The following is a 24,406-nucleotide window of genomic DNA, read 5'->3' on the forward strand; positions in this document are numbered from 1 at the left end:
ATATTTTTACTGATTTTTAGAGAGAGGAAAAGAGAGGGAGGGGGAAGAGAGAGACAGAAAGAAAGAAAGAGAGAAACATCAGTGTGAGAAACATCAGTTGATTGCCTCCTGCTCACGTCCTGACCAGGGAACACACCTGCAATGTAGGTATGTGCCCTGACCTCAGGGATTGAACCTGCAACCTTTTGGTGTATGGGACAACACTCCAACCAACTGAGCCACCTGGCCAGGGCACAGTATTTTGATTTTTATAGCATGTTTCATCTAAAATGCTGTCATAAACCATTGTGTTAATAGAGTATAAAAGATCAGGAAAGGACCTTTGGAGACAGACTCCTTTATTCTATAGATAAAGAAACTAAGACTCAGAGGTGGTCTTGACTTGTCTGTGATCAGCAGTAAATAGCAGAGCTGGAACTAAACCCCAGATTCTTACCTCTCACTTAAGTCCTCTTTCTGCACTACTGTGCCTTCTCTTATATACCCACCCTCTGTGTCTCATTAATAATTTATTTGTCTTAACCTTCAGTTGATTCTCACTCTTTTCATCTCCAGGAAAGGAGAAAAAAATTCTTAGCTTTTGATTATGCAATAATAGAAGTAGATTAAATACCTAATATGTGACTACACATTGTAAACAATCAGTCAATAACTACATGTGACAAACTGATCATTGGACGTCTTTACAACTTTGGTACCTGGGGCCAGCACACCTCCTACAATAGCATAGTGTAGTGGCTGAGCCTGTGGGTTCAGAAGTCAGGCTGCCCCTGATTTGGAATCCAAGCTGTGTAACTTTGAGCAAGTACTTAACCTCTTCACATTTCAATTTGCTCATTGCCAATTGGTAATAATAATGGTACCTACTTTATAGGTTTATTAGGAGGTTTAACTGAGTTAATACAGAAAGTACTTAACAGTGCTTGGCCTGTTTTAAGTAGTGACAGTCAAATGTTAACTGCTGTTGCTATTTTATAATCTGATAGAGATTGTTACCTACTACCATTTTCATTAAGAGTTGGTTAGTTCTCCATGAGAGCATGTTATATTACCCCACATTCCACATGAAAGTTAGATTTCCTCTGGTTTCTCTTGGCCACCTGTAGACCCATGGACTTAACTACCCTGAAAAGGAATCTGTCTAAGGGACGGATTCGCACCATGGCACAGTTCCAGCGGGACCTCATGCTGATGTTTCAAAATGCTGTGATGTACAATGACTCTGATCATCATGTGTACCACATGGCTGTGGAGATGCAGCGAGAAGTCCTGGAGCAGATTCAGGTACTGTATGTAGAAAGTTGTGAGAAAGGAATGTAATTTCTTGAATCTGATTTTAGAAAGTCTGTGAGAAGAGGGTGATGTTAAAGTGTTTCCAGAGCTTATTATGTGTAGAGGTGATTCAAAGATTGATATTTTTTACTTGTTGATTTGGAACACCCTGAACCTCAGTAGAACGAGTTTTAATAGTGAAATAAAGTAGTCTAAGAAGGCAGACAACACTGAAGAGCTCTCAAGAGAACTGTAATGATAACGGGAGCTCCTGGTTCCAGAACCTCAAACCAAAGGGCTAAACATGCAAACCAGAGGCTGGAGTTGGAGTCCCTGTACATTTTAATGTTAACATAAATGTATATTCACTACCTCATTTACAGGGGATAGGGTATAGTAGACAGAAGAAGACACGTGAGGGTTTCTTTTCTGGTTAACATGATATTTTAAAGAAAAAAGGATAGTCAAATATCACTGGAAAAAGAAATGAAAATGCATTCAAACCTTGGTAGCTTTTAAGATTCATAGCTTTTTATTTGCCTTGATCCTGTAGGTGCTGAGCATTTGGTTAGACAAAAGAAGAAACTTAAATAGTCTGGAAAGAGAACCAGCCAACCCAGTGCATGACAGAAACCTGTTTTGTTAACCTGGAGCTGCGCCCTGACCTTTTCTGGAATTTGGACCTCTCATTGACATTCTGACCAGAGAAGATCCCAGTACTTGTTTACCACTTCTCTGTTCTGCTTTCTAATAATCATACTTCACTTATTTCACAACCAAGGAGTCAAAGGTGCCTGTGGACATAATATAAAGAAAATGGGGGAAACTTGAGATTTGGGTCAATACTATGAATGTTGCCCATGCCTTTGTTCCATAGGCTTAATTTAGAGGTAACTGGATTAAACCTCTTATTACTGTTCCATAAATAAATGTTACTTCACAAGTTGAAGATTGCTTTTTACTGATCACAGAAGCTGAGAATAGAGGAGACAGCATCATCTGGTGAAATGAGGAAGGTATTTGACATGGAAGGGGGATGGGTTGGGATGAGGGGAAAGTGTTTATGATTTATCTCATCATTTATAAAATGGAGATAATTTTGAAGCGTACTTCAAATGAGTAGGAGGATGAAATAAGATAAATGATGGGGAAAATGTAAGAAGACGTTTAGTGCGGTAAGATTGGTAAGGAGAAAATAATGCCTGTGGCTGGCTCCCTTTCTTGATTGCAAGGAGCCTACCAGGGACTGGGAAGCACACTGCTGGGATTGGCCCTCTGCAGCCACCGTCCCTAAGCTTGGCTTGGGGTCTCCTAGCAACAAGCTGTGGTCGCACCTAAGGAGTAAGTGCTGAGGTGAGTGCCCAGACCAGCGTCAGACTCAGAATATAAGGATGCAGCTAGGAGGGATCCAGGGGACCTAGGGATCCTGCTTTCCAAGCAGACCTGAAATGTCACACAATCGTCCTGGCGGGCCGGGGTCGCCCCACTTGCTGTGGAGCACCGCGGAGAGTGCCCACCCAGTCTCCTGCGGCTGCCCCGAGCGTCTGCGCCAGTCCCAGGCCTTCAGACTGCCCCCTAGCGTCTCCACCTCTTTGAAAGGGTTTAGGAAATCCCAAGGCACAACCGCTGAGGAGGAAACAGTATGACAGGCATACCTCGTTTTATTGCACTTAGCTTTCCGCGCCTCACAGGTTTGCATATTTTACCATCTGAAGGCAAGGCAGTCCACCAGCAAAAAAATTACCACTCCCTTTATTGCGACACTCGAGACAGAACCGGCACTATCCCCCAAGTATGCATGTATCGAAACACTGCTTATAGAAAAAGATAGCAGTTTCTAACTTTATAAGTTAATAAAGTCAAGCGCCTAATAGATGATGTTCTTAATCACAATTACATTTAATTGGGGTGGGGGATGCATGTCATTGCAGTTGATACCTGTCAAGAATCTCTTCAATTGTACCTTGAAAAGGCAGAATGGAAATATCGATGCCCCCACCTCAGATATACGTAGAAAAAACTCTGGCCATTATCAAACCAGATATTATTGACAAAGAGGAGGAGATACAAGATATTATTCTCAGATCTGGATTCACCATTGTTCAGGTAACTTCTGGGCACGATGATATATGTCCTTTTCTCTCATTGATCCTTATTTTTTTGTTTATGTAAACGTGTTAACCTATTTAAATCCATAGTATTTAGCATTAAATTTAGGTCTATTCGTCTAACTATAAAAGTTATATGTTAAAAAAAAAAAAAAAAAAAAAGCCCCAGCTAGTGTGACACAGTGGATTGAGTGCCGGCCTGCCAACCAAAGGGTCCCTGGTTTAATTCCCTGTGTAGGGCACATGCCTGGGTTGTGCCACGCGTTGATGTTTTTCTCCCTCTCTTTTTCCCTCTCTTCCCCTCTCTAAAAATAAGTTAATTAATTAAGAAAAGAGAAAAAGTTATATGCGATAGTTTCACAGTTTTTTGTTTTTTTTTTACATTTCAAAAGTATATAAAATGAGAAGTAAAATTCTTTCACCTTCTCTCCCATCCCAAGTCCTAGTCACCAGAGAGAGGCAACCACTTAACACTCCCTGTTCTTCCAGGATTTTTCTATGCATTCACAAACATCCCCCCCCCCCCAAATAAGACAGTCCCTCTCCCTTGATCACCTTTACAAAGTCCCTCAGGTAGCGTTTCAGATCATTACCTCTGAATCTAGCTTTCTTCATAACTTTTGTGTAATATCCCCTGTGTCAATGAACCACAACTTATTTACTTGGTCTTTATTGATGGCTGTTGACACTGTTGGTATTTTTTTTTCAATTATTACAAACATTTAATATTTTAAGGCTTATACTTGCTCTGCAGTTGGTAGAGGTTGGAAATAAATGTAAAAAGAGCATTGTTAAAGATTATCAAATAGAATTGAATATATTTAATCTTCCTTTTTTTTTGGTAACATTCTTATTTGAAATTCCAGTTTTTTTCCTCTTATGCAGTGCCTTATTGCCTATTTAGTCAGTGTTTTAAAAAAATAAAAAGAGAGCCCTCGCTGGTGTGGTTCAGTGGATTTGAGAGCCAGTCTGCAAACTGAAAGGTGGCTGGTTCAATTTCTTATGAAGGCACATGCCTGAGTTGCCAACCAGGTCCAGTTGGGGGCATGTGAAAGGCAATAGATCGATGTTTCTCTCCCGCTCTTTCTCTTTCTCCCTCCCTTCCCTTCTCTCTAAATAAATAAATAAAATCTTTAAAAAAATAAAAAGAGAACATTTCAATCTTCAGGGAAGAAATGAGATTTCAGTTCAATTTAGGAGAGGTGGAGGCTGAGGGTAGGGATGGTACAAGAAAGTGTAAGGAAATAATACAGGAAAGTGTAAGGAAATATTTTATATAGTAATTAAAAGAGCCAGGTAAAGATGAACCTTTTAATAAATGTTGTTAGGAAAACCAAATAGCTGTTTTTTTAAAAGGTGGATTCAAGTATTATACTGTATAAACCAGGACAAACAGCAAATGGCTCTGAACTTTAAATATTAAAAAATAAACCATATATATTCTAGAAGAAAAAAAATGAATGAATTTCTTTATTCTTGGAGTGGGACAGCATTTTTTTGTTTGTTTTTTTTTTTACTATGACAATGTCTAGGAACTATGAAAGAAAAGATAGATAGGACTGTAAATATAAAAACTTCTGCATGGCCAGATAAACACCATACACAAATTCAAAACATAAATGATAAACTTGAAAAAAAAGGTTTGCAACTTATGTTACAAAGGACTAATCTCCCTAATGTATAAAGAGCTCCTAGAAAAAGATGAAAATTTAGTTGAAAATAGGCACAACATGCAGATAATCACGGGAGAAGAAAACAGATGCTTCTTGAATTTACAAAAAGAAATACTCTAAGTAGGAAAAAAAGCAAATTAAAATAACACTGAGAAAGCATCTGGCAAAAATATAAAAGTAAATGGCATGACCCCTGTGGTAGGGGATCTGACAATTATCAATATTACAGATGCATTTATTTACCCTTTTACCCAGCAGTCCTACTTTATATTAATATGTGTGATACATGCATTAACAGGAAGCGACATGTATAGTTATTTTTTGCATTATTGTTTACTTACCAGCAAAAGATTGAAAACAACCAAGCTTTAGGAGATTGGTTTAATAAATCCTGGCAAGTCCACCAAATTGAATACTATGCAACTAACTGCAAAAAGAAGAATAAGGAACTTCTATGTCCTGTTATGGGGAAAAAAAGCAGGTAGAACAATATGTAAGCAACCTTTTGCGATAGAGAAGACATAATATATATTTGTTTGCCAATATTTGCAAAATGAAACTCTAGGAGACAAACATTAAAAAAATGGTTGCCTGTTATTCTGGCTAGGTAGCTCAGTTGGTTAGGGCATCACCATGATACACCAAGGTTTGCAGGTTTGATCTCTTCTCAGGGCACATACAAGAAGCAACCAATGAATGCATAAATAAGTAGAACAACAAATCGATGTCTCTCAAGTCAATAAATTAAAAAAAAATTTTTAATGGTTACTTATTGAGGGCAAGTACAGGGTGCATTAGGACAGGACTGGCTGAGAATGAGATTTTTTAGCATATACCTTTTAATATCGCTTTGAATGTTTAACCCTGTAAGTATATTACCCTTTAATTTTATTTTTTAATAGTTTATTTTTTATTGTATTTGTTCCATTACCATTTATCCCCCTTATACCCTCTTCCACCTCCACCCACCTCCACTCATTAATTTTAGAAAAACAATTAAATGAAGTATATAAATAAGATAAAAATATCCTATTTAAGTTTTACAACTGTGAACCTACTTTTGCCCCACCTGTAGGCTTTCAAAGTAGGCTTTATTGCAGTTGGGAGTTCATTGAACTTGAGGCTTTTTTGTCCTATCTAGGGAAAACCTTCTGAAAAATGATGCATCCTTTCAGTAGGTGGCAGTCTTTCCTTTTTTAAAAGCTAATGGTTCCTTTCTGACATTTAATACAATTGCTTCTCTTTGTGAAAATATTAATCCAAATTCAAAAAAAATCTTGTCTCGTCTAATTTTAAAGTAACCAAATAGAATAGTTGATTCAGTATCAACCTTAGTTTAAGATGAACCTTTAATTTTTATAATTTTACCTCATTGGCTAGCACACCTGAGAAGGAAACGTCCCCTGTTTAAGGCACCATGTGACAGATGAGGGCTTACATTGTAACAGAAGAGATTTTTAGTTTTTAAGCCAGCAACAACAAAAAAACCCACACCAATATACATAAGAATCACAAATACTCTCATGTTTTACTTTTAAGTAGTAGAATCAAGGATTATGCTAAATCAAGTGCTATTGTAAGTTCTCAAATTTCTGCTATTTCTTGACTATATGAATTTCAATATGAAAACAGATGTTGGGACTTTTTTTATAGTAACTGATCCTTGACTGATGAGAATGTTATGCTTGTCTAGTAGAACCTTTTCATGCAGTGCTGACCCATGTAAATAAGCTTATTCTCAAGCTTCTTGCTCTGGGCAGTTTAGATATCTTGCTACAAACCAAGCAATTTTACCAAGTTTCTGAAACCTGAGGACACATGATCATTTTGGAAGGGGCTTTAAGAGGTAGTTCCTTTGGTAGAATTCACACTATACTCTCAGGAAAATATAACCCATTTTATAAAGATAGATTTCTGTCTCTCTTTTTTTTTTTTTTTGTTCCCAGAGAGAGAAACATGGATTTGTCTCACTTGTTTATGCATTCATTTGGTAGTGTTTTGTATGTGCCCTGATGAGAGTCTTAACCTGCAACCTTAATGTACCTGGATAACAGCCTAGCCAGCCAGGGTGATTTTTGTCTTAATTGTGAAGATGTTTAGCCTTCACCTTGAGACTTATCTCCATGTGTCATCATCCTTACTCTAGCTAGTAGTCTTCTTTGAATCTCTTGTGATGTTTTGAGCCTTTTTCCTCATGATCTACTTTTAGTAGAACTGAGAAACAGTAGTAATGTATAATTTTTTAAAAACTCTTGAATAACTGCTTTTAGGAGAAGCATGATGCTTTCCAATTGGAATAATGACTGACTCAGCTTCTATGATTTTTTTAATTCAATGATTCATTTGTATAATCTTTCATTTGTAAAGAAAATAATATTTATTTATCCTAAACATTTTATATTCTTTCAAACTGGTAGACAATGCTAACTAATTTTTTAAGATCACAGTGAATCAACATACTTATGGCAGAAACAGAATAAATAACACAGCTTTCGTGTTCAAGTGAAAAACTTGTTTACTGCATCATTATACTGCATGTTATTTCTAAGTACCACAGTGGATCAGCTCCCTAAAATAATGTAGAAAAATTTCACAATAAATAGAAAAATACCACAATAGATAGAAAAAATGAATCGCAATATTCTAATATTCATCCAATTTTGTTACTTTAATGTATACAAAGTATACATCAAAAAATACTGATGATTGGAGTGTTCTTACTTTAGAAGGAGATATGAAACTGTCATTAACAGACCCTATGTTGGAGGCTGCTAAACAGGAAAAGTTTTTCTTAAGTAGGTTAAATAATTCTTACAATTTTATTTACAGTCTACATTTAATTTTCTTACCTCACCCTTTCTTCATAATACAAGAATAAATCTCACATGTATAACCAGATTGCTATTAATTTCAAGTTATTAATGACTTAATGAGGCATTATTGAACTGTCATTTTAAATGCTTTTGTTGACTTTGTTTCTCTTACAGAGAAGAAAACTACATTTCAGCCCTGAGCAATGCAGTAATTTTTATGTGGAACAGTATGGGAAAATGTTTTTCCCCAATTTGACAGCTTACATGAGTTCTGGACCACTTGTTGCCATGATATTAGCTAGACATAAAGCCATCTCTTACTGGAAAGAACTTTTGGGACCAAGTAATAGCTTAATAGCTAAGGAGACACACCCAGACAGGTAATTTTTCTAGGGGAATAATGCAATACAACTGTGAAAATGAAAACAAACAAACAAACCCTGATTTCATTGTAATAGGGCTTTCCTTTCATTTGATAGTTTTCTTAAATTTAACTTTCCTCCTCCCTCCCTCCCTCCCTCCTTTCCTTCTTTCCCGCCTTTCTTCTTTTCTCTTTTTCTCTCTTTTGTTTTCTTTTTTTGGTGACAGAGAAATCCATTTTATGTTTAACTATTTAAATATCTGCCTTAATACCAAATACCACAAAAGGCCTCAGAGAATCTCTGCTTTATGGTTGATTAACTTTATTCTCTCATCCTGGAATTAAACTGCCACTGAAGTAGGATTTTTCACAGGAAAATTGATGTGGTATTTTAAAAGAATATTGATAATACAGGACCAGAAATCCAGATTTTTGGCATTATCACTGATGTCTGGAAACCAGAGAACATTGAGTTCTTATACGTTTAAATATATTGCTTTTTCACTTCTTGCAAAACAAGACCTCTTTTTCATCCAGAGAACTCTTATTTTCCCAGTGTATCCCTACTGCAGATTTAAATATATTTGACCCTCATCTAGATATATTTAAGCTTAAATTCAAGCTTAAAACCTCCATATGTGAGCAGTGGCGATTGTAAAATACCTAAGGAGAATGCATATATAAAAAGCAAGAAAAAAGATGTCAGATTGGATGGTCATCATCTCTAACTTGCTTTTTTTTAGTCTAAGGGCAATTTATGGCACAGATGACCTAAGGAATGCACTTCATGGGAGTTCTGATTTTGCTGCAGCAGAAAGAGAAATTCGATTCATGTTTCCTGAAGGTAAGTTACAGATGAGTAATTAGATGATCTCCTTATTGTTTGCTTTTTCATTTAATTTGGGGTGTAACTGGGAAGGGAAATAACAGTTTTTCGCCAATATATTTCGTCATATTTTCCAGTTGTAGTTACTTAAAACTTAAAGTTAATAAAGGAAAACTCAGTATTTTCCTCAGAACTAAATTGTGCTTTCTAGGAAATCTTTTGAGAAGAGTTTACTTGTTTCTTTTTTTCTTGGACTGGACATATTTTCTTTTCTCCTTCTGTGTTGTAATTCCTTTTAGTTATACCAAATACATCAGTGAAGTTTGTTACACATGAAAAAAAGAATCTCCCTTGGAAATTATGATTCATTTACCATTTTCTCTAATAGTTTACTGTTTGTCTAACAAACAGGAAATTGTGAAATTAATAATTCTCAGGCTTTTTTTGTTTCCATTCTTTTTATGGAGGTTATAAATCTTTTAAAAGTTGGCACAGTAAGGACAGCACTGAGGTTTTTAGTTTGTTTTTAATAATGTTAGAGCAGAAAGAAAATTTTGTGGTTTTTATTATACAGAAAAATGCAAAGCATTGGGTAGTTTTGAATTTATTTTTGGCATGTTATTTTTTTCTAACTTATTTAGACTTGTTCCTCAGTATTTTATACTGAAGATTTATAACAAGAAAACTAAGAACTATCTTATCTATTTAAAAATTGTGATTTTTTTAATTTTAAAGATTTTATTTATTTATTTTTAGAGAGAGGGGAAGGGAGGGAGGGAGAACATTGATATGAGAGAGACATTTTTCCTCTCACATGACCCCAAACCCTCAATCCCCCAACCAGAGACCTGGCCTGAAACTGAGGCACGTGCCCCAGCTGGGAATCAAAGGGGTGACCTTCAAGTTCATAGGCCAGCATTCAATCTATTGAGCCACAGCAACCAGAGCAAAAGTTGTGATTTTTAAACAAAACCTATTTTATAGATATTTGTACACAAAAGGATTTGCCTACTTACATATTTTATTTATACTGATCTCATTTCTGTCACATATCCATTCCATTAAGGTATCATTTTCTTCAGAACCTTTTATTGTGCAAAATTTCAAACACACACAAAAGTAGAATAATATAATAAACCCTTAATAAGCCCAACACTCAATTTCAACTATTGTGGTTAGTCTTATTTCATCTATAACCCCTGCTTGTACTTCTCCTGCTTCACGTTATGTTGAAGCATATCTCAAACATGAGATTTTTTTTTTAATGTGATAGTACTTTAGGATTAGTCCTACTAGTGAATTAGACTTTACATTGTTAGCTTTTAACTAAAATAGGATCAAAACTCACTGTATCTTTAGTAGAAGATATATTTTGAAGGTCTTCTTACTCATAGAGTTTTATTCCTAAGCTGTTATTTTAGATTGCCCTTTATATTATTCATTAATTAATCCTCTAGACATGAATTTAAGAGATATAGTTAGACATTTGGGAACCAGCAGACCTTTTGCTATGGGAATATGAAGTTCTTTGGATTAAGATCTCAGTTTGTGATATGAGCTCCATGTTGCTGAGCAGTCAGACAAAAACGATGTGCAAAAACTCTAGATGATGAGTGTCAAAAGGAAATTATAAAGATATTCAAAACATGTTCCTAACCCTTGAAAAAGGCAGTACTCTTCCATTCCCCTTCTAATGGAATGGCTGGTAAAGCCATGCTATAGTCCATTCATTCAACAAATTCATTGAACCCTGACCAGTGTGGCTCAGTTCTTGGGGCATCATCCTGCAAAGCAAAAGTTCACAGGTTTGATTCCCTGTCAGGGCACATTTCTAGGTTGCAGGTTTGGTCCCTGGTTGGGGTGCATATAAGAAGGCAACCCATCAATGTTTCTTTCTCTCTCTCTCTCCCCCTTCCCTTCTCTCTAAAATCAACAAGCATGTCCTCAGGTAAGGATAAAAAATAATAATTTTTTAAAAATTAAAAAAACAATTTTACACATGATTACTGTTAGCATTTTGATATGTTTCTTGCCAGTCTTGTATAGTTTTATTTTTTTTCAATACTTTATTTATTTTCAGAGAGAAGGGAAGGGAGGGAGAAAGAGAAGGAGAGAAACATTGTGTGAGAGAAACATCAGTTGGTTGCCTCTCATACAGCCACAGCTGGGGACCTGGCCAGCAACCCAGGCATATGCCCTGATAGGGAATTGAACTGGAGACCCTGCGGTTCACAGGCTGGCAGTCTACTGAGCCACGCCAGCCAGGGGGTAGTTTTATCTATTTATTTTTTTATGTGTATGCTTTTGTGGTTTTTGAACCATTATACTATGTATCTAGTTCTGGTCCATTAAAAAAAACTTTGTAATTATTTCTCATGTCCTTAAAATTTCTTTGAAGGTATCTTTTTTAATGACTGTATAATATCTCATCATTTGTGTTAGCTTTAATGGAAATATGTTTGTATTTTACAGTGATTGTTGAGCCCATTCTAGTTGGACAAGCTGCTAAGGACTATTTAAATTTATATGTAACACCAACTCTGCTTAAAGGACTCACAGAGCTTTGTAAGCAAAAACCAGCAGATCCTTGTGTAAGAAATCTTTTTATTCACACTAAAGAATATTGACTATAGTTTTTATACCCAAAACATTGCATTCTTTGAAACAGTGTAAGTATTCAGAGTCATTTTAAAAAATTTTACATAGTTTAGATACTTTATGTATAAGTTTTGATCACTTATTTTCTTGCTGTATTTTAACTCTATAAACACATCATTCCTAAATATTCATATACTTTCAATTGTTAGCATTGTTTTGTATATAATTTATATAATCAAATGATAAAATTATATATATACGTATATTTTGTTCAAGTTTTTGTTTCTCATGATACCTAAATTTTTAAAATAGAAAACTTATGTTTATTTGCACCTCTAGATGCCTCAACATTGCTTAGTCATGGGGGGAATGATTGGGTAGGAGGAACTAAGATGATTGTCCAGAGCCAAGTGTTATCCTGGGCTCTTCTTTGCAGGTACTGTTACCCATGTGAAGACTCTCAGAGATAATCAAGGAAGGTTCTTTTAGTAACAGTCCTATCAAAATAGAGTATAATTAAAAAGTCGCGAAAGGATATACGGGGTCCAACAAAAGTAACGCCTGCTTGAATGTGGTTGGTAGGGTAATAATATGGATGTGATAATTTATAGCTTTAATTTGAATATGTCACCAAAAATGTCATATGGTGTGCTTGCGTGTGATATTGTTATATTACAGAATTACATGCTTATGATTTTGTAATAAAAAAGGGGCATTATTTGTGCCAGACCGTGTATAATGAAAAGTCCTTGCCATTCACCCAACTGTACTCGTTGAAGTAAGTTACTGTGACCAGCCTCTAGTATAACCTTTATGAGAAGACCTGTTCATATACAGGGTGGGCAAAAGTAGATTTACAGTTGTTCACATGTAAAAATATATCATATTGAATGGAAGAATAAAATCCAAGTTTTGTTTACTTACAACTGTAAGCCTGCTTTTGCCCATCCCTGTATAAGTACATTATCTGCATGTACTTAAAAATACATACACATTCAAATGCTAACTCCTAAACACACTACTGTATTTGATACTTTTTACCTTATTTACTTAATATGTAATAGTTATTTTATTGCATCACAAAAAAAATTGGCCCTACTGATATTCCTGTGGCATGTCTAGAATTAGATAATAAGAACATTATAATCAGGAAACATGATGACATCACAGTGGCAGGGCATAGAACAGTCTCTTGACGTCTTATACCAGTTCTCTAGCAGCTTGTCATAGGGACCCAGGCCTATTCATGTTGATTATCTCACACAGTATTAAAGTTTCCATAGTTAGGTATTCATTGAATGTGCTTTGGGCACTTTTGTATTAATTTTAGAGTAAGCTCCTTTTTGACACTTAGGGGCTGACTTATCAAAATACTAGTAAGAAAGGATCTTGTTTTGTAGCTGTAGGTCCAGATGACTTTGTATATAGAATTTTATTACGTTAATAAATCTGATTGGAGGAAAAGAAACAAAACACGAGCGGGAGTGGGACTGATTTGGTAGCAGGCAAATGGCAAAGAAAGATGACATTTCATTTGTATTAACTTCCATGTGTATATTTACTGGTTGGGTTAAGCTATTTTTCCTATGTTTAGTTGTATTTTGTCCTTTTTGAATTATCTGTTTATCTTTTGATCACTTATCTTGGGAGTTTTGTAACAATACTTTATATGTTAGTTACATCAACCTTTGATCATATTTGCTGCAAAATTTTTTTTTCTGTTTTACTTTTAATTTTGCCTTTTAAATAATATTCTATAAGTCAGACCTTGATTTTTTTCCTTATTGTGGGTTTTCACTTACAATCTATATTTAGAAAGTCCTATCCCATTGAAAGTTTTGCTATATATAACTTTTTTTCCTAGGATTTTTAAATATTTAACTTCCCTATGCATCTGGAATTTATTTTTGTACATAATACAAGATGAAGATCTGAACTGATTTTTTTCTGACAAGTTGTCCTTGTACATTGATTTACGAAGCCTTACTTATCAATATTAAATTCTATGTATGAGCATGTATTCTGTTACATGGATCTGTATGTTTAACAACAGTACCACAATAAATTATTGAATGTTAACTATATAAAATAACATTATTTTAATACTTCCGTATAGACTCAATCTTTTTTCTGTTTTTTTTTTTGTGGGAGATATATATGACATAAAATTTGCCATTTTAACCATTTTTAAGTGTATATTATAGTTCAGTGGCATTAATTATAATCACAATGTTGTGCAACCATCATCACTATCTATTTTCAAAACTTTGTCATCACCTCAAACAGAATCGCTGTAACCAGTAAGCAGTAACTCTCCATTACCTCCTTCCTCTAGGCCCTAGTAATATAATCTCTCTATATTCTATGTAAGTGGAATTATAGAATATTTGTTCTTTTATATTTGGCTTATTTCACTTAGCCTAATGTTTTCAAAGTTCACTCATGTTGTAGCAGCTTTAGAATTTCATTCCTTTTATGTCTCCCATGTATGTATATATCATATTTTGTTTATTCACTAATCTGGTGATGGGTACTTGCGTTGCTTCTACCTTTTGACTATTGTGCTTAATGGTGCGTCAACATTAGTATATAAGTATCTGTTCAAGTATTTGTTTTCACTTCTTTGGGCTACACCTAACAGTGGATTGCTGGGTCATATTCTGTGTTTAGCTTTCTGAGGAATCACCAAACTGTTTTCCACAGTGACTGCTTTTTACATTCCCACTTACAATGTACAAGAGTTCCAATTTCTCCACATCCTATTTTTTTTTTAATCCTCACCTGAGGATATGTGTATTTATTTTATTTTATTTTTATTTAAGATTTTATTTCTTTATGTTTAGAGAGAGGGGAAGAGAGGGAGAAGGAGAGGGAGAGAAACATGCAATGTGTGAGAGATCTATCAATCGGTTGGCTCTTGCACACCCCCAACTGGGGAACCAGCCTACAACGCAGGCATATGTCCTGACTGAGAATCAAACCTGTGACCTCTCAGTTTGAATGCTAACACTCAATCCACTGAGCCACACCAGCCAGGAGGGAGGAGGGAGGGAAAAGGGAGAGACATTCATTGGTTGTCTTCCATAGTTGGATGATCCCATGCTCCAATCAACTGAGTCATCCAGCCAGGACGTCAGTGTGGTTTTGATTTTCATTTCTCTAATGACTAATGATGTAGAGCATCTTTTCATGTGCTTATTGGCCATTTGTATATTTTCTCTGGAGAAATGTCTGTTCAAGTTAAAGACTTTGTCCATTAAAATTTTTTTTAGTTATAGGAGTTCTTTGTATGTTATAGATATTAGGCCCTTATCAGATATATGATTTGCAAATATTTTCTCCCGCTCTGTAAGTTGGTTGTCTTTTCACATTCTTGATGTTTTTTCTGCACAAAAGTGTTAAAATTCTGATGAAAACCAATTTATCTATTTTTGTTTTGTTTTGTTGCTCATGCTTTTGATGTCCTATCTAAGAATCCATTGCCAAATCCAAGGTCATGAAGGTTTATTTCTGTGTTTTCTTTTAAGATTTTAATGGTTTTAGCTCTTATATTTCTATTGTTGATCCATTTTGATAATTTTTGTATACATGTCAAGATATTTTTCTGGACTCTCATTTCTCTTCCGTTGGTCTGTATGTCTATCTATATGTCAGGACCACACTGTTTGGATTGCTATAGCTTTGTAGAAGATTTTGAAATTGGGAAGAACAAAGTCAGAAGATGCTCCAACTTTATTCTTTTTCATGATTGTTCTGGCTATTCAGAACCCCTTCAAAATTATATATTAACTTAAGGATTGATTTTTTCATTTCTTCAAAAATGACTGTTGGCAAATTTGATAGGAATTGTGTTGAATCTGCATATCACTTTGGGCAGTATTGATATCAAAGCATCCTAACAGTGTTGTCTTTCTATCCATTAACTCAGGATTGTCTTTATTTATTTAGGTCTTTAAATATCTTTCAGCAATGTTTTATAGTTTTCAGTTATACAAGTTGGTTAAAGCTATTTATAGATAATTGTTTTTCAGTGCCATTATAAATAAAAGTGATTTTTTAAAAAATATTTTTAATTTTTAAAATTGATTTATTGATTTATAGAAAGAGGAACATCGTTTTGTTGTTCCACTCATTTATGCATTCATGGGTTGACTCTTGTATGTGCCCTGACCAGGGATCAAACCTGGAACCTTGGCATATTGGGACAACACTCCAACCAACTAAGCTACCCAGCCAGGGTGAAAGTGATTTCTTAGTTTCCAGTTTGGATTGTTCACTGCCAGTGTATAGAAGCTACTGATTTTTTTGTGTTCATCTTGTAACCTACAACTTTGCCAAATTCATTTATAGCTCTAGTAGTTTTCTTGTGGATTCTTTGGGATTTTCTATATATAGGATCATGTCATCTGTGAATGGAGATCATTTTACTTATCCCTTTGGAGTTTGGACCTACACTTTGACAATCTTGTATCTGTAAAACTTAGTGTTTCAGTTTTTAATGGTCATTTTTTTTTATTATTCTTCAAGTGATTTCGAAAACTAAGTTTTAAATTGAGATACTATATATTGAAGAAAATATTTGAATTTTTATTAAGTTAAGGTTTTTTTTTCTTTTTTCCATAGATTTGGCTAGCCAGTTGGCTGCTGAAAAATAATCCCAACAAACCTAAACTTTGTCACCATCCATTTACAGAAGAACCTTCTTAAAGTCCTCCAAAGAACAAGTCATGAACAATCTTACTATAAAACACATGCTTCTACCTAAAAAAAAAAATTTAAATAAAATAAAAAAAGCATTATTTCTAAAGATTTAAGTAACTGCATGTGAAATAAATTACATCTTTAAAATAATTTTTAAAAGAATAATTGTGTTTTTTTGCAGCAGATAATACCATCTAAGGTAAAATACAGGTTTAGGTTATGATTTTTTTTAAATCCTCACCTGAGGATATGTTCATTGATTTTAGAGAAAGAGGAAGGGAGGGAGAGAGGGAAACATTGACTGGTTGTCTCACATAGGTGCCCCGACCAGAGATCGAACCTACAACCTAGGCATGTGCCCTGACCAGGAATCAAACCCATGACATTTTGGTGTACAGGACAATGCTCCAACCAATTGAGTCACCCAGCCAGGGCTGATTTTTCTTTTTTCTAATAAAATTGTATTTATTCAGAGGCATTTAGAATGTCAGCAAAACAACTGCAATTTTTTGGGGGGTTGATTACAAAGTGGTATTCAGTTAACAAAACAGCTATTAATTCATAGAAGATGCATCAGAGACAAAGTGAAGGTGAAAAACTATCATCCTTGTATATAGGGAACTAATATAGGTAACTAATTTGTCCTATGTCCAACAGGAAACTGCTTTAAACTTCTATGCCAACTTAAAACCCCTGTACTGTACCAGGTAAGGTTAGTGGCTATTTAAAATACCGCCAGGACAGAGCTAGCTAACATTTAACACATTTGGTAGTGTGTTAACTGTACAAAAAAAGAAAAATAAAGATACCATACAGTTTAAAAACAAGTCTTGCTTAGCCTTACATTTCATCTTTTTTTCTTTAGAAGGGATGAGATGTGTACAGAGAGGTTAAATGCTTTGTAGAGCAAAAAAACTAGAACCAATTTATCATCTTCCACCTCCTTATCCTCTTTATCTTCCTTCTTTTCCTCTTTTTTCTTTTTCTTTTTAGCCTTGATGACTCCCTTTTTTGCTGCATAGCCTTATGCAAGAATATATTTGTCGTATTTTTCCTTCGGCTTAGCAGCCTGATGAACGTGGCTGTCATCTGCAGCAGTGTTCCACATTTCTGTTTCTTTGCAGCATCACCAATAGATAAACCGGGATGTTCTTTGATATATCTTCCTTTCTCTAGCAGACATAGTCTTTCACCTCTCAGCACTTTGTGGAAAACTCTGAGAAGGTGACTGAAGTCTCTCGGTACTTTTTCTTGTGCTACTCCCAGCGAGTTTTCACAAAGAATGCATATGATGATATTCTGCTTTTCAGCTTCCTCGGGTATCCTTTGCCCATGTTTAGTTTTTCTTCCCTCAGTAGGGCACAAAGTCACCCAAGTGTCCATCAGGCTCTCACTTGCCTTGGTGTTTTCTCTGTGTAGTTCATGTTCTATAGTGGTTGTCAGCTTAGGGAATTATTTTTAACAATGATGTAACTTTAAGTAATAGAAGGCTTATGCATGATGTTCCTATATTGCTACTTTTTTTAATTTTGAGGAATAAGAAATGAAATTTTAGTGATATTTTCCCAAGAATGCATTTTATATCTACATGCACAATTAATGCACAGTTCAGATTATAGAGTTTAAAAAGTGTAAGTATATAGGCAATTATTTGATATAGTGAACATTGGCAGAATCAGTCTATGATTTTAATCATTTATATAACTATTTCCTCAGCATTAATGAGAGCCCTCCAATGGCAACCAGCCACTGATCCTGGTTTGCCTGGGACTTTCCAGGTTGTATCACTGAAAGTTGTACATCCTGGGAGCCACCTCAGTCCTGGGCAATTTGATTACTATGTCAAATAGTCCTTAGATTAGTGTTTCCCAATTATATTTTTATGCTGAGGTCCTAGTTTTTAAAAAGTTATGAAGTTATTTATTTAAGAAATTATAATTTACCTTTAAAGAAATACAGGTTGTAACTAGCCTCATCTTTTCAAAAAGTCAATGTCATTATAAAACAAATAGAAATGGGAAGGAACTGTTGTAGATAAAGAGATTAAAGAGGATTCTGATCAAGATGGCTGCGTAGCAATACTTACCTCCTCCTAAAACCACATCAAAATTACACCTGAACAACCGTCATTCAGAACTGCCTGAAATCTGGCTTAATGGACGTCCTACAACTGGGGAATTAAAGAAGCCACATCAAGACTGGTATTGAGAAGACTGATAAGCCAGGACAAGTGGAATGGGGAAATTGAGGCAGAGAGTTAAACAGCAAGTAGTTTACAGCCATCTACTAAATCACAAAATCCTATCTCTCCTAGCCAAGGACATTTAAGAGTAAATGGTTTATACTTCTCTTCCCCAACCAGAGGGTAAATAGCTTAAATCATCCTATTCAGGGAGATAGATAACAGGAATCCAATTAGTGCCATTTGTGCCAACCGCACCCCAGGATGGATGAAGTCAAGGAATAAATCTCATTTTGGTGCATCAGCACAAAGCTGATGAATATTCTATTAAGATCCTCCTGTAAAACCTCCCCTGAAAACTCTTAAGATGAAGGACCTAGTTCATACTCTCTCAGTTGATCTTGACTTGTACCTCCTAGGACACCCCAGAACCAGCACCCAGTGGATAGTGTTAGACCACATCAGAGTACCACCATTCAATCACCTCCACAACACACTCATGGGGTGGACTCAGTTGGCACCTGTTGAAATAAGTCCTGCACTGTGAGGGGGTCCCTGCACAGTTGATCTTCCATAGTGGTTGGAGGTCAAAGGTCAGTGACCACAGCCAGTCCCTATAGCTGATCTGCCTGGGCTTCAGTCCCTCCCACTGACGTGCCAAGAGCCTCAGGGCTCAACTACAAGCGGACGGTGTACACAGCCAACATGAGGGGCACACTTCAAGTGCCCAGCTTGGGTAATGGGGGAGGTTGTGCCACTGGACCCTATAAAGCACCTACTACATTATGCCTTACTAAGCCCAGGAGATGTAGTAGCTCTACCTAATACACAGAAACAAACACAGGGAGGCTGTCAAGTGAGGAAACAAGGGAACATGTCCAAAATGAGAGAATGGAATAAAACTCCAGAAAAAGAATTAAACAAAATGAAGATAAGCAATCAAATAGATGTAGAGTTCAAAACACTGGTTTTAAGGATGCTTAAAGAACTTAGAACTTACGCATAAAAAATGATAAATCACAAATGAATAACTTATAGGAAATCAGTAGAGTAGATAAAGCTGAGAATCAAATCAGCAATTCAGAATATAAGGAAGCAAAATCACTGTATCAGAATAGCAAAAAAAAAAAAAAAAAAAAATCCCCCCAAAATGAGGATAGTGTAAGGAGCCTCTAGGATAACTTCAAGAGTACCAATATTTGCATCATTGGATGCCAGAAGGAGATGATAGAGAGCAAGAAATTGAAAATATAACAACAGAAAACTTACCTAACTTGATGATGAAAATAAAAATACAAGTCCAGGATGTGCAGAGTTCCGAACAGGATGAATCCAAAGAGACCCACAGGAAGATACATCATAATTAAAATGCAAAAGGGTTAAAGGCAAAGAGAGAATCTTAAAAGTAGCAAGAGAAGCAGTTAGTTACCTACAAAGGATCTCCCATACGACTGTCAGTTGATTTCCCAACAAAAATTTCGCAGGCCAGAAGAGATTGGCAAGAAATATTCAAAGTGATGAAAAGCAAGGACACACAACCAAGATTACCCAGCAAAGCTATCGTTTAAAACCAATGGATAAGAGCTTCCCAGACAAGCAAAAGCTAAAGGAGTTCAACACCACCAAATCATTTTATATGAGCTGTTAAAAGGTCTTTAGGAAGGAGAAAAAAAATAAAAATAAAAAATATATATATGTATCAACAAAAAATCTAAAGAAGTAAACAAACAAACAGAACAGAAACAAAATCATAGGTACAGAAAACATTTTGATGGTTGCCAGATGAGAGGAGAGTTGGGGGAATAGGAGAAAAAGGTGAAGGGAATAAGAAGTACTAATTGGTTGTAACAGAATAGTCATCATGGGGATGTAAAGTACAGCATAGGAAATATAGTCAATAATATTCTAATTATGTATGGTGTCAGAAGGGTGTGAGATTTATCGGGATGATCACTTAGTAAGTTATGTAATGTCTAATCACTGGGGTGTACACCTGAAACTAATATGATAATGTATATCAACTATAAATGAAAAATGTTAAATGATTTTTTAAAAAGATACTAAAGAGAATCTTAACCACATGCAATGATTAGATCTTAATTGGATCTTGGTTTTTAAAAATGTATAAAAGACATTTGAAGCACAATTAAGGGAATTTAGATATGGACTAAATATTAGATGATACTATGGAATAATTGCTAAATTTTGTAGGGTCAAAATTATGTGGCTATAAAAAAAGAATGTCATATTAATGTGATGCAGCCTGAAATATTTAGAGGTAAAATTGTAACATTTGAATATTTCAGCAAGAAAGAAATATTTTTTAAAATTTTTATTTTTTTATTTTAACGCAACAGGAAGTGGGGGAAGAAAGAGAGAGATCAATTTGTTGTTCCCCTTAATTATGCATTCACTGGCTGATTATTGTATGTGCCCTGACTGAGGACTGAACCTGAAACTTTGGCATGTCAGGACGATGCTCTAACCAACTGAGCTACCTGGCCAGGGCTAGAGAAAGAAATATTTTGATAATGTATAGATAAGCAAAATTAGCAAATATTAACAATTGTTCAATCCAGGGTACTTGAGAGTTTATTATATTACTTTTTTTTTTAATTGATTGATTTTAGACAGAGAGAGAAAGAGAGAAATATTGATTTGTTGTTCCACTTCTTTATGCATTCTTTGGTTGATTCTTGTATGTGCCATGACCAGGGATCAAACCCACAACCTTTGTGTATCTGGATGATGCTCTAACCAACTGAGCTAAACAGCCAGGGCTCATTGTACTCTTCACTGAACTTCACTGTACTTTAAAACTATTTATAAATAAAGTTGAGGGAAAAAAGAGTAAAGATTTAACTGTCATTACCGTAACTAGTGGTCAAATTTTCACATCACTGACAGGAGATATTCAGATATTGTAGAGCTCTTGATTATGTATTCTAGCCAAAAATGGATGCCTTACAATTATTAAGCCTTTAGGCCAAAATCACAGTTTACATTAACATAGGAGATATAGTGAGCACACCTAATGGACACCATAAAGAAGCAACCAGAAAAATTCAGAAGACAGGTGTTTTGCTGGACAGCTGCTCTGATCTTTTCAACAAATTGGTATTATGAGAAAAGTAATTGTTTTTGGTTAAAAGAGACTTAAGATATATAATAAGAATCAATACTTGTTTTTAGATTGGACCCTGGATTAGGCAGACAAGCTGCAAAGGACATTTTGAGATAATTGGGAAGATTTGAATACAGATGAGATGAAAATCTATTGCCTTGGAAGGTAAAGAGTGTACAGTGATAAAAGCATGTCACAAAGAATGTTTAGAGTGTGTTCTCACTTTGATAAAATATGTATAGTGTATATATGTGTGTGTGTGTGTGTAATAAGATGTAGAAGGCATACCCACTCAAATGTTATCATCTATAGTCTCTGATGATGGCATTTATGCTGTTTTTTCTTATTTTTGCTTCGCTATATTTTAAATTTTTATATAGTGTTCATGTTAACTGCTTTTGTAGTGTTTCTCTCTTTTTTAAAAGATTTTATTTATTTATTTTCAGAGAGAGGGGAGGGAGGGAGAAAGAGAGGGAGAGAAATATCAATGTGCGAAAGATACATGGATCGGTTGCCTCTTGCACATCCCCAACTGGGGACCTGGACTACAACCCAGGCATGTGCCCTGATTGGAAATTAAACTGGTGACCTTTCAGTTCACAGTCCAGCACTCAAGCCACTAGGCCACACCAGCCGGGGCTTGTAGTTTTTTTTTAGAATTAAAAAGATAAACATCTTAATGGATGTACATTTTTAAAGTGCTGGCAATGCTTTTTTATTAATAGGCTGTCTTTAAGCTATCTATGGCCAAAATGTTTTGCAAGTTTTTAGTGCTGGCATTTATCTGAATTTTTGGACATATCCCTCCTGAGACTAATGTGACTACCTGCTGTATTTTGAAACACCTTTAGCTTCAGTGTTGGGAAGACAAGCTAAAATCTGTTCTTTTTTAATATCCTTAGTTTCCACTTTAACAGACTAGAAAAAAAGAGAAAACTAAATAAATCTAAAGCAAGCACAAAGGAAGAAAGTAATAAAGACAAAAAAATGAGAACAGATAATTACTATAATAGAGAAAATCAATGAAAACAACAGCTGGAAAGCTTTTCTGTTTCTGTTTCTTTTCTTTTCTTTTTTGCAGTTTACTTAGTTTACTTCAAAAGTTTACTTAGAAAGTCACAGAGAGCCCTGGAAGTGAGCCTGGAAGAAGTGAGCCAAGTGGGCTGCACGGGCTCAGGAAACAAGTCAGAGATGCAAAAGAAGGGCCATTGGAACTTAGAAAGAAGACAGACAAAGAAGTCCTGGCCACATGGCTTGGTTGGTTGGAGCTTCATCCCGTACACCAAAGAGCTGCAGGTTCGATCCCTGGCCTGGGCACATACCTAGGTTGTAGATTTGATCCCTGGTCGGTGCGTGTACAGGAGGCAGCCATTCGATGGTTCTCTCACATTGATGTTTCTCTCCCTTCCTCTCTCTCTAAAATTTAAAACAAAACAGAACAAAACAAAAAATATATCCTTGGGTGAGGATTTAAAAATAGAAGTTGTATTGAAAGGGAGGAAGGGAGGGATGAGGGGAGGGAGTGAAGGAGAAAGGAAGGAAGGAAGGAAAGAAGGAAAGGAAAGGAAAGGAAAGAAAGGAAGGAAGAAAGAAACGAAAGAAAGGTAACAAAAACTCACCAGTGGGGAGAAAGGGTGTATAGGTGCAGGCCTGCTTCAGAGAGAGAAAGAGCACCCTGAACTATAAAATCTTAACCTCCCAAAAACCATGCTTAGCTACGAAGAAGCAGGTGGCAATGCCTTCACAGTGTGCGTGATGTGAGACCTGATCCTGTCAGAGTGCTAACCTTCTCTCCTTTCATACAGCACTAAAATCTTAAAGATAAATAATAGATTGCTATATTTTGAGCAATGGCCAAGAACATATAGGAAAAAGCAAATAGATTTTACAATGGGATTTCTGTGTGACCGCTTCAGGTCATTTTCACCACAAGAGCCACCTCTCATGGAAAAAAGAGGTCCCATTGTATATAGCAAAATAATTCCATACTGGAAGTCATCTCTGCCATTTTTTTATAGAGAGAAAAATAGAGAAAAAGAAGACTAATTTGAGATATGTTCTGGATATAGAATAGACAAAAAAAAAACCATGCAAATGGAAAATAATAAAGTTAGCCATAGTTTTATTTAATTTTGGGCACATTTGAGGTCATTATTTCGTGGTACAGAACTGGAAAGTATAGCACACGTTGGATAGGAAAATGAGAAGCCTACCTCCTTGTTTACTTCCTAGGTAACTACAAATGGGAGAAGAATGCCTTCTGACATAGGCTGTATCATGCACACATTTGTCATCATTAAATGCTGGTGACTTAATGCATTTCTTTCACTCTGGGTGTTGTATCCGAATTAATCCAGATACATCACTTCTTTTAGGTCCTTTCTCCAGGATGCAAAGAGCTCAAAAAAGCAAGCAAGCAAGCATACAGCTCTCTTATGACTTGAAACTAAGCAGAAGTTTAGATTTTTCTTTACTTCTTTACAAGTTTATACCTGGGGCTAAGCCCTCCTCTTCCCAGGCCTCTTGTCAGCCTTCTTATACTTAGCCAAGGAATATGGAATATGTCTCACCTGGGCATACCTACCTCACCTGCTCATACCCATCTGTATGGGAGTAGGGAGGGGACTGAAGAGTACAATCATGCGTGAAGAAGAGAACCCAGGGCGATAATTTACCTGCTTTGGTTAAAGGGTACCACAGATTAGCTTGATTTGAAAGAGTCATGGATACTTTTGAGAAGTCCTTTGC

The 24,406-nt window shown here is 35.6% G+C and overlaps 1 protein-coding gene and 1 pseudogene across 1 annotated transcript; one reads left to right on the forward strand and one right to left on the reverse strand.

The window, feature by feature from the left end:
• The first annotated feature begins 3,248 nt into the window (after positions 1-3,248).
• Positions 3,249-16,358, forward strand: NME5 (NME/NM23 family member 5). Its single transcript, XM_054567855.1, has 5 exons — positions 3,249-3,378; positions 8,041-8,246; positions 8,971-9,071; positions 11,526-11,644; positions 16,275-16,358. The coding sequence occupies exons 1-5, from the start codon at positions 3,250-3,252 to the stop codon at positions 16,356-16,358; spliced, it is 639 nt and encodes a 212-aa protein (XP_054423830.1). The 5' UTR covers position 3,249.
• A 6,998-nt stretch (positions 16,359-23,356) lies between these two features.
• LOC129066811 (uncharacterized) lies at positions 23,357-23,466 on the reverse strand (annotated as a pseudogene).
• Positions 23,467-24,406: the final 940 nt, after the last annotated feature.

Source organism: Pteronotus mesoamericanus, unplaced genomic scaffold (genome assembly GCF_021234165.1).
Source record: "Pteronotus mesoamericanus isolate MK-2021 breed Mesoamerican mustached bat unplaced genomic scaffold, CSHL_Meso_final contig_2, whole genome shotgun sequence".
Taxonomy (NCBI): Eukaryota; Metazoa; Chordata; class Mammalia; order Chiroptera; family Mormoopidae; genus Pteronotus; species Pteronotus mesoamericanus.

What these genes read in the sequence shown, in the direction of transcription:
- NME5 (XM_054567855.1), top strand. Translation starts at nt 3,250, where the DNA reads ATGGAAATATCGATGCCCCCACCTCAGATATACGTAGAAAAAACTCTG. An exon ending in TCGATTCATGTTTCCTGAAG is followed by an intron (nt 9,072 to 11,525) that starts GTAAGTTACAGA and finishes TGTATTTTACAG; the next exon opens with TGATTGTTGAGCCCATTCTA. An exon ending in AAAAACCAGCAGATCCTTGT is followed by an intron (nt 11,645 to 16,274) that starts GTAAGAAATCTT and finishes TTTTTTCCATAG; the next exon opens with ATTTGGCTAGCCAGTTGGCT.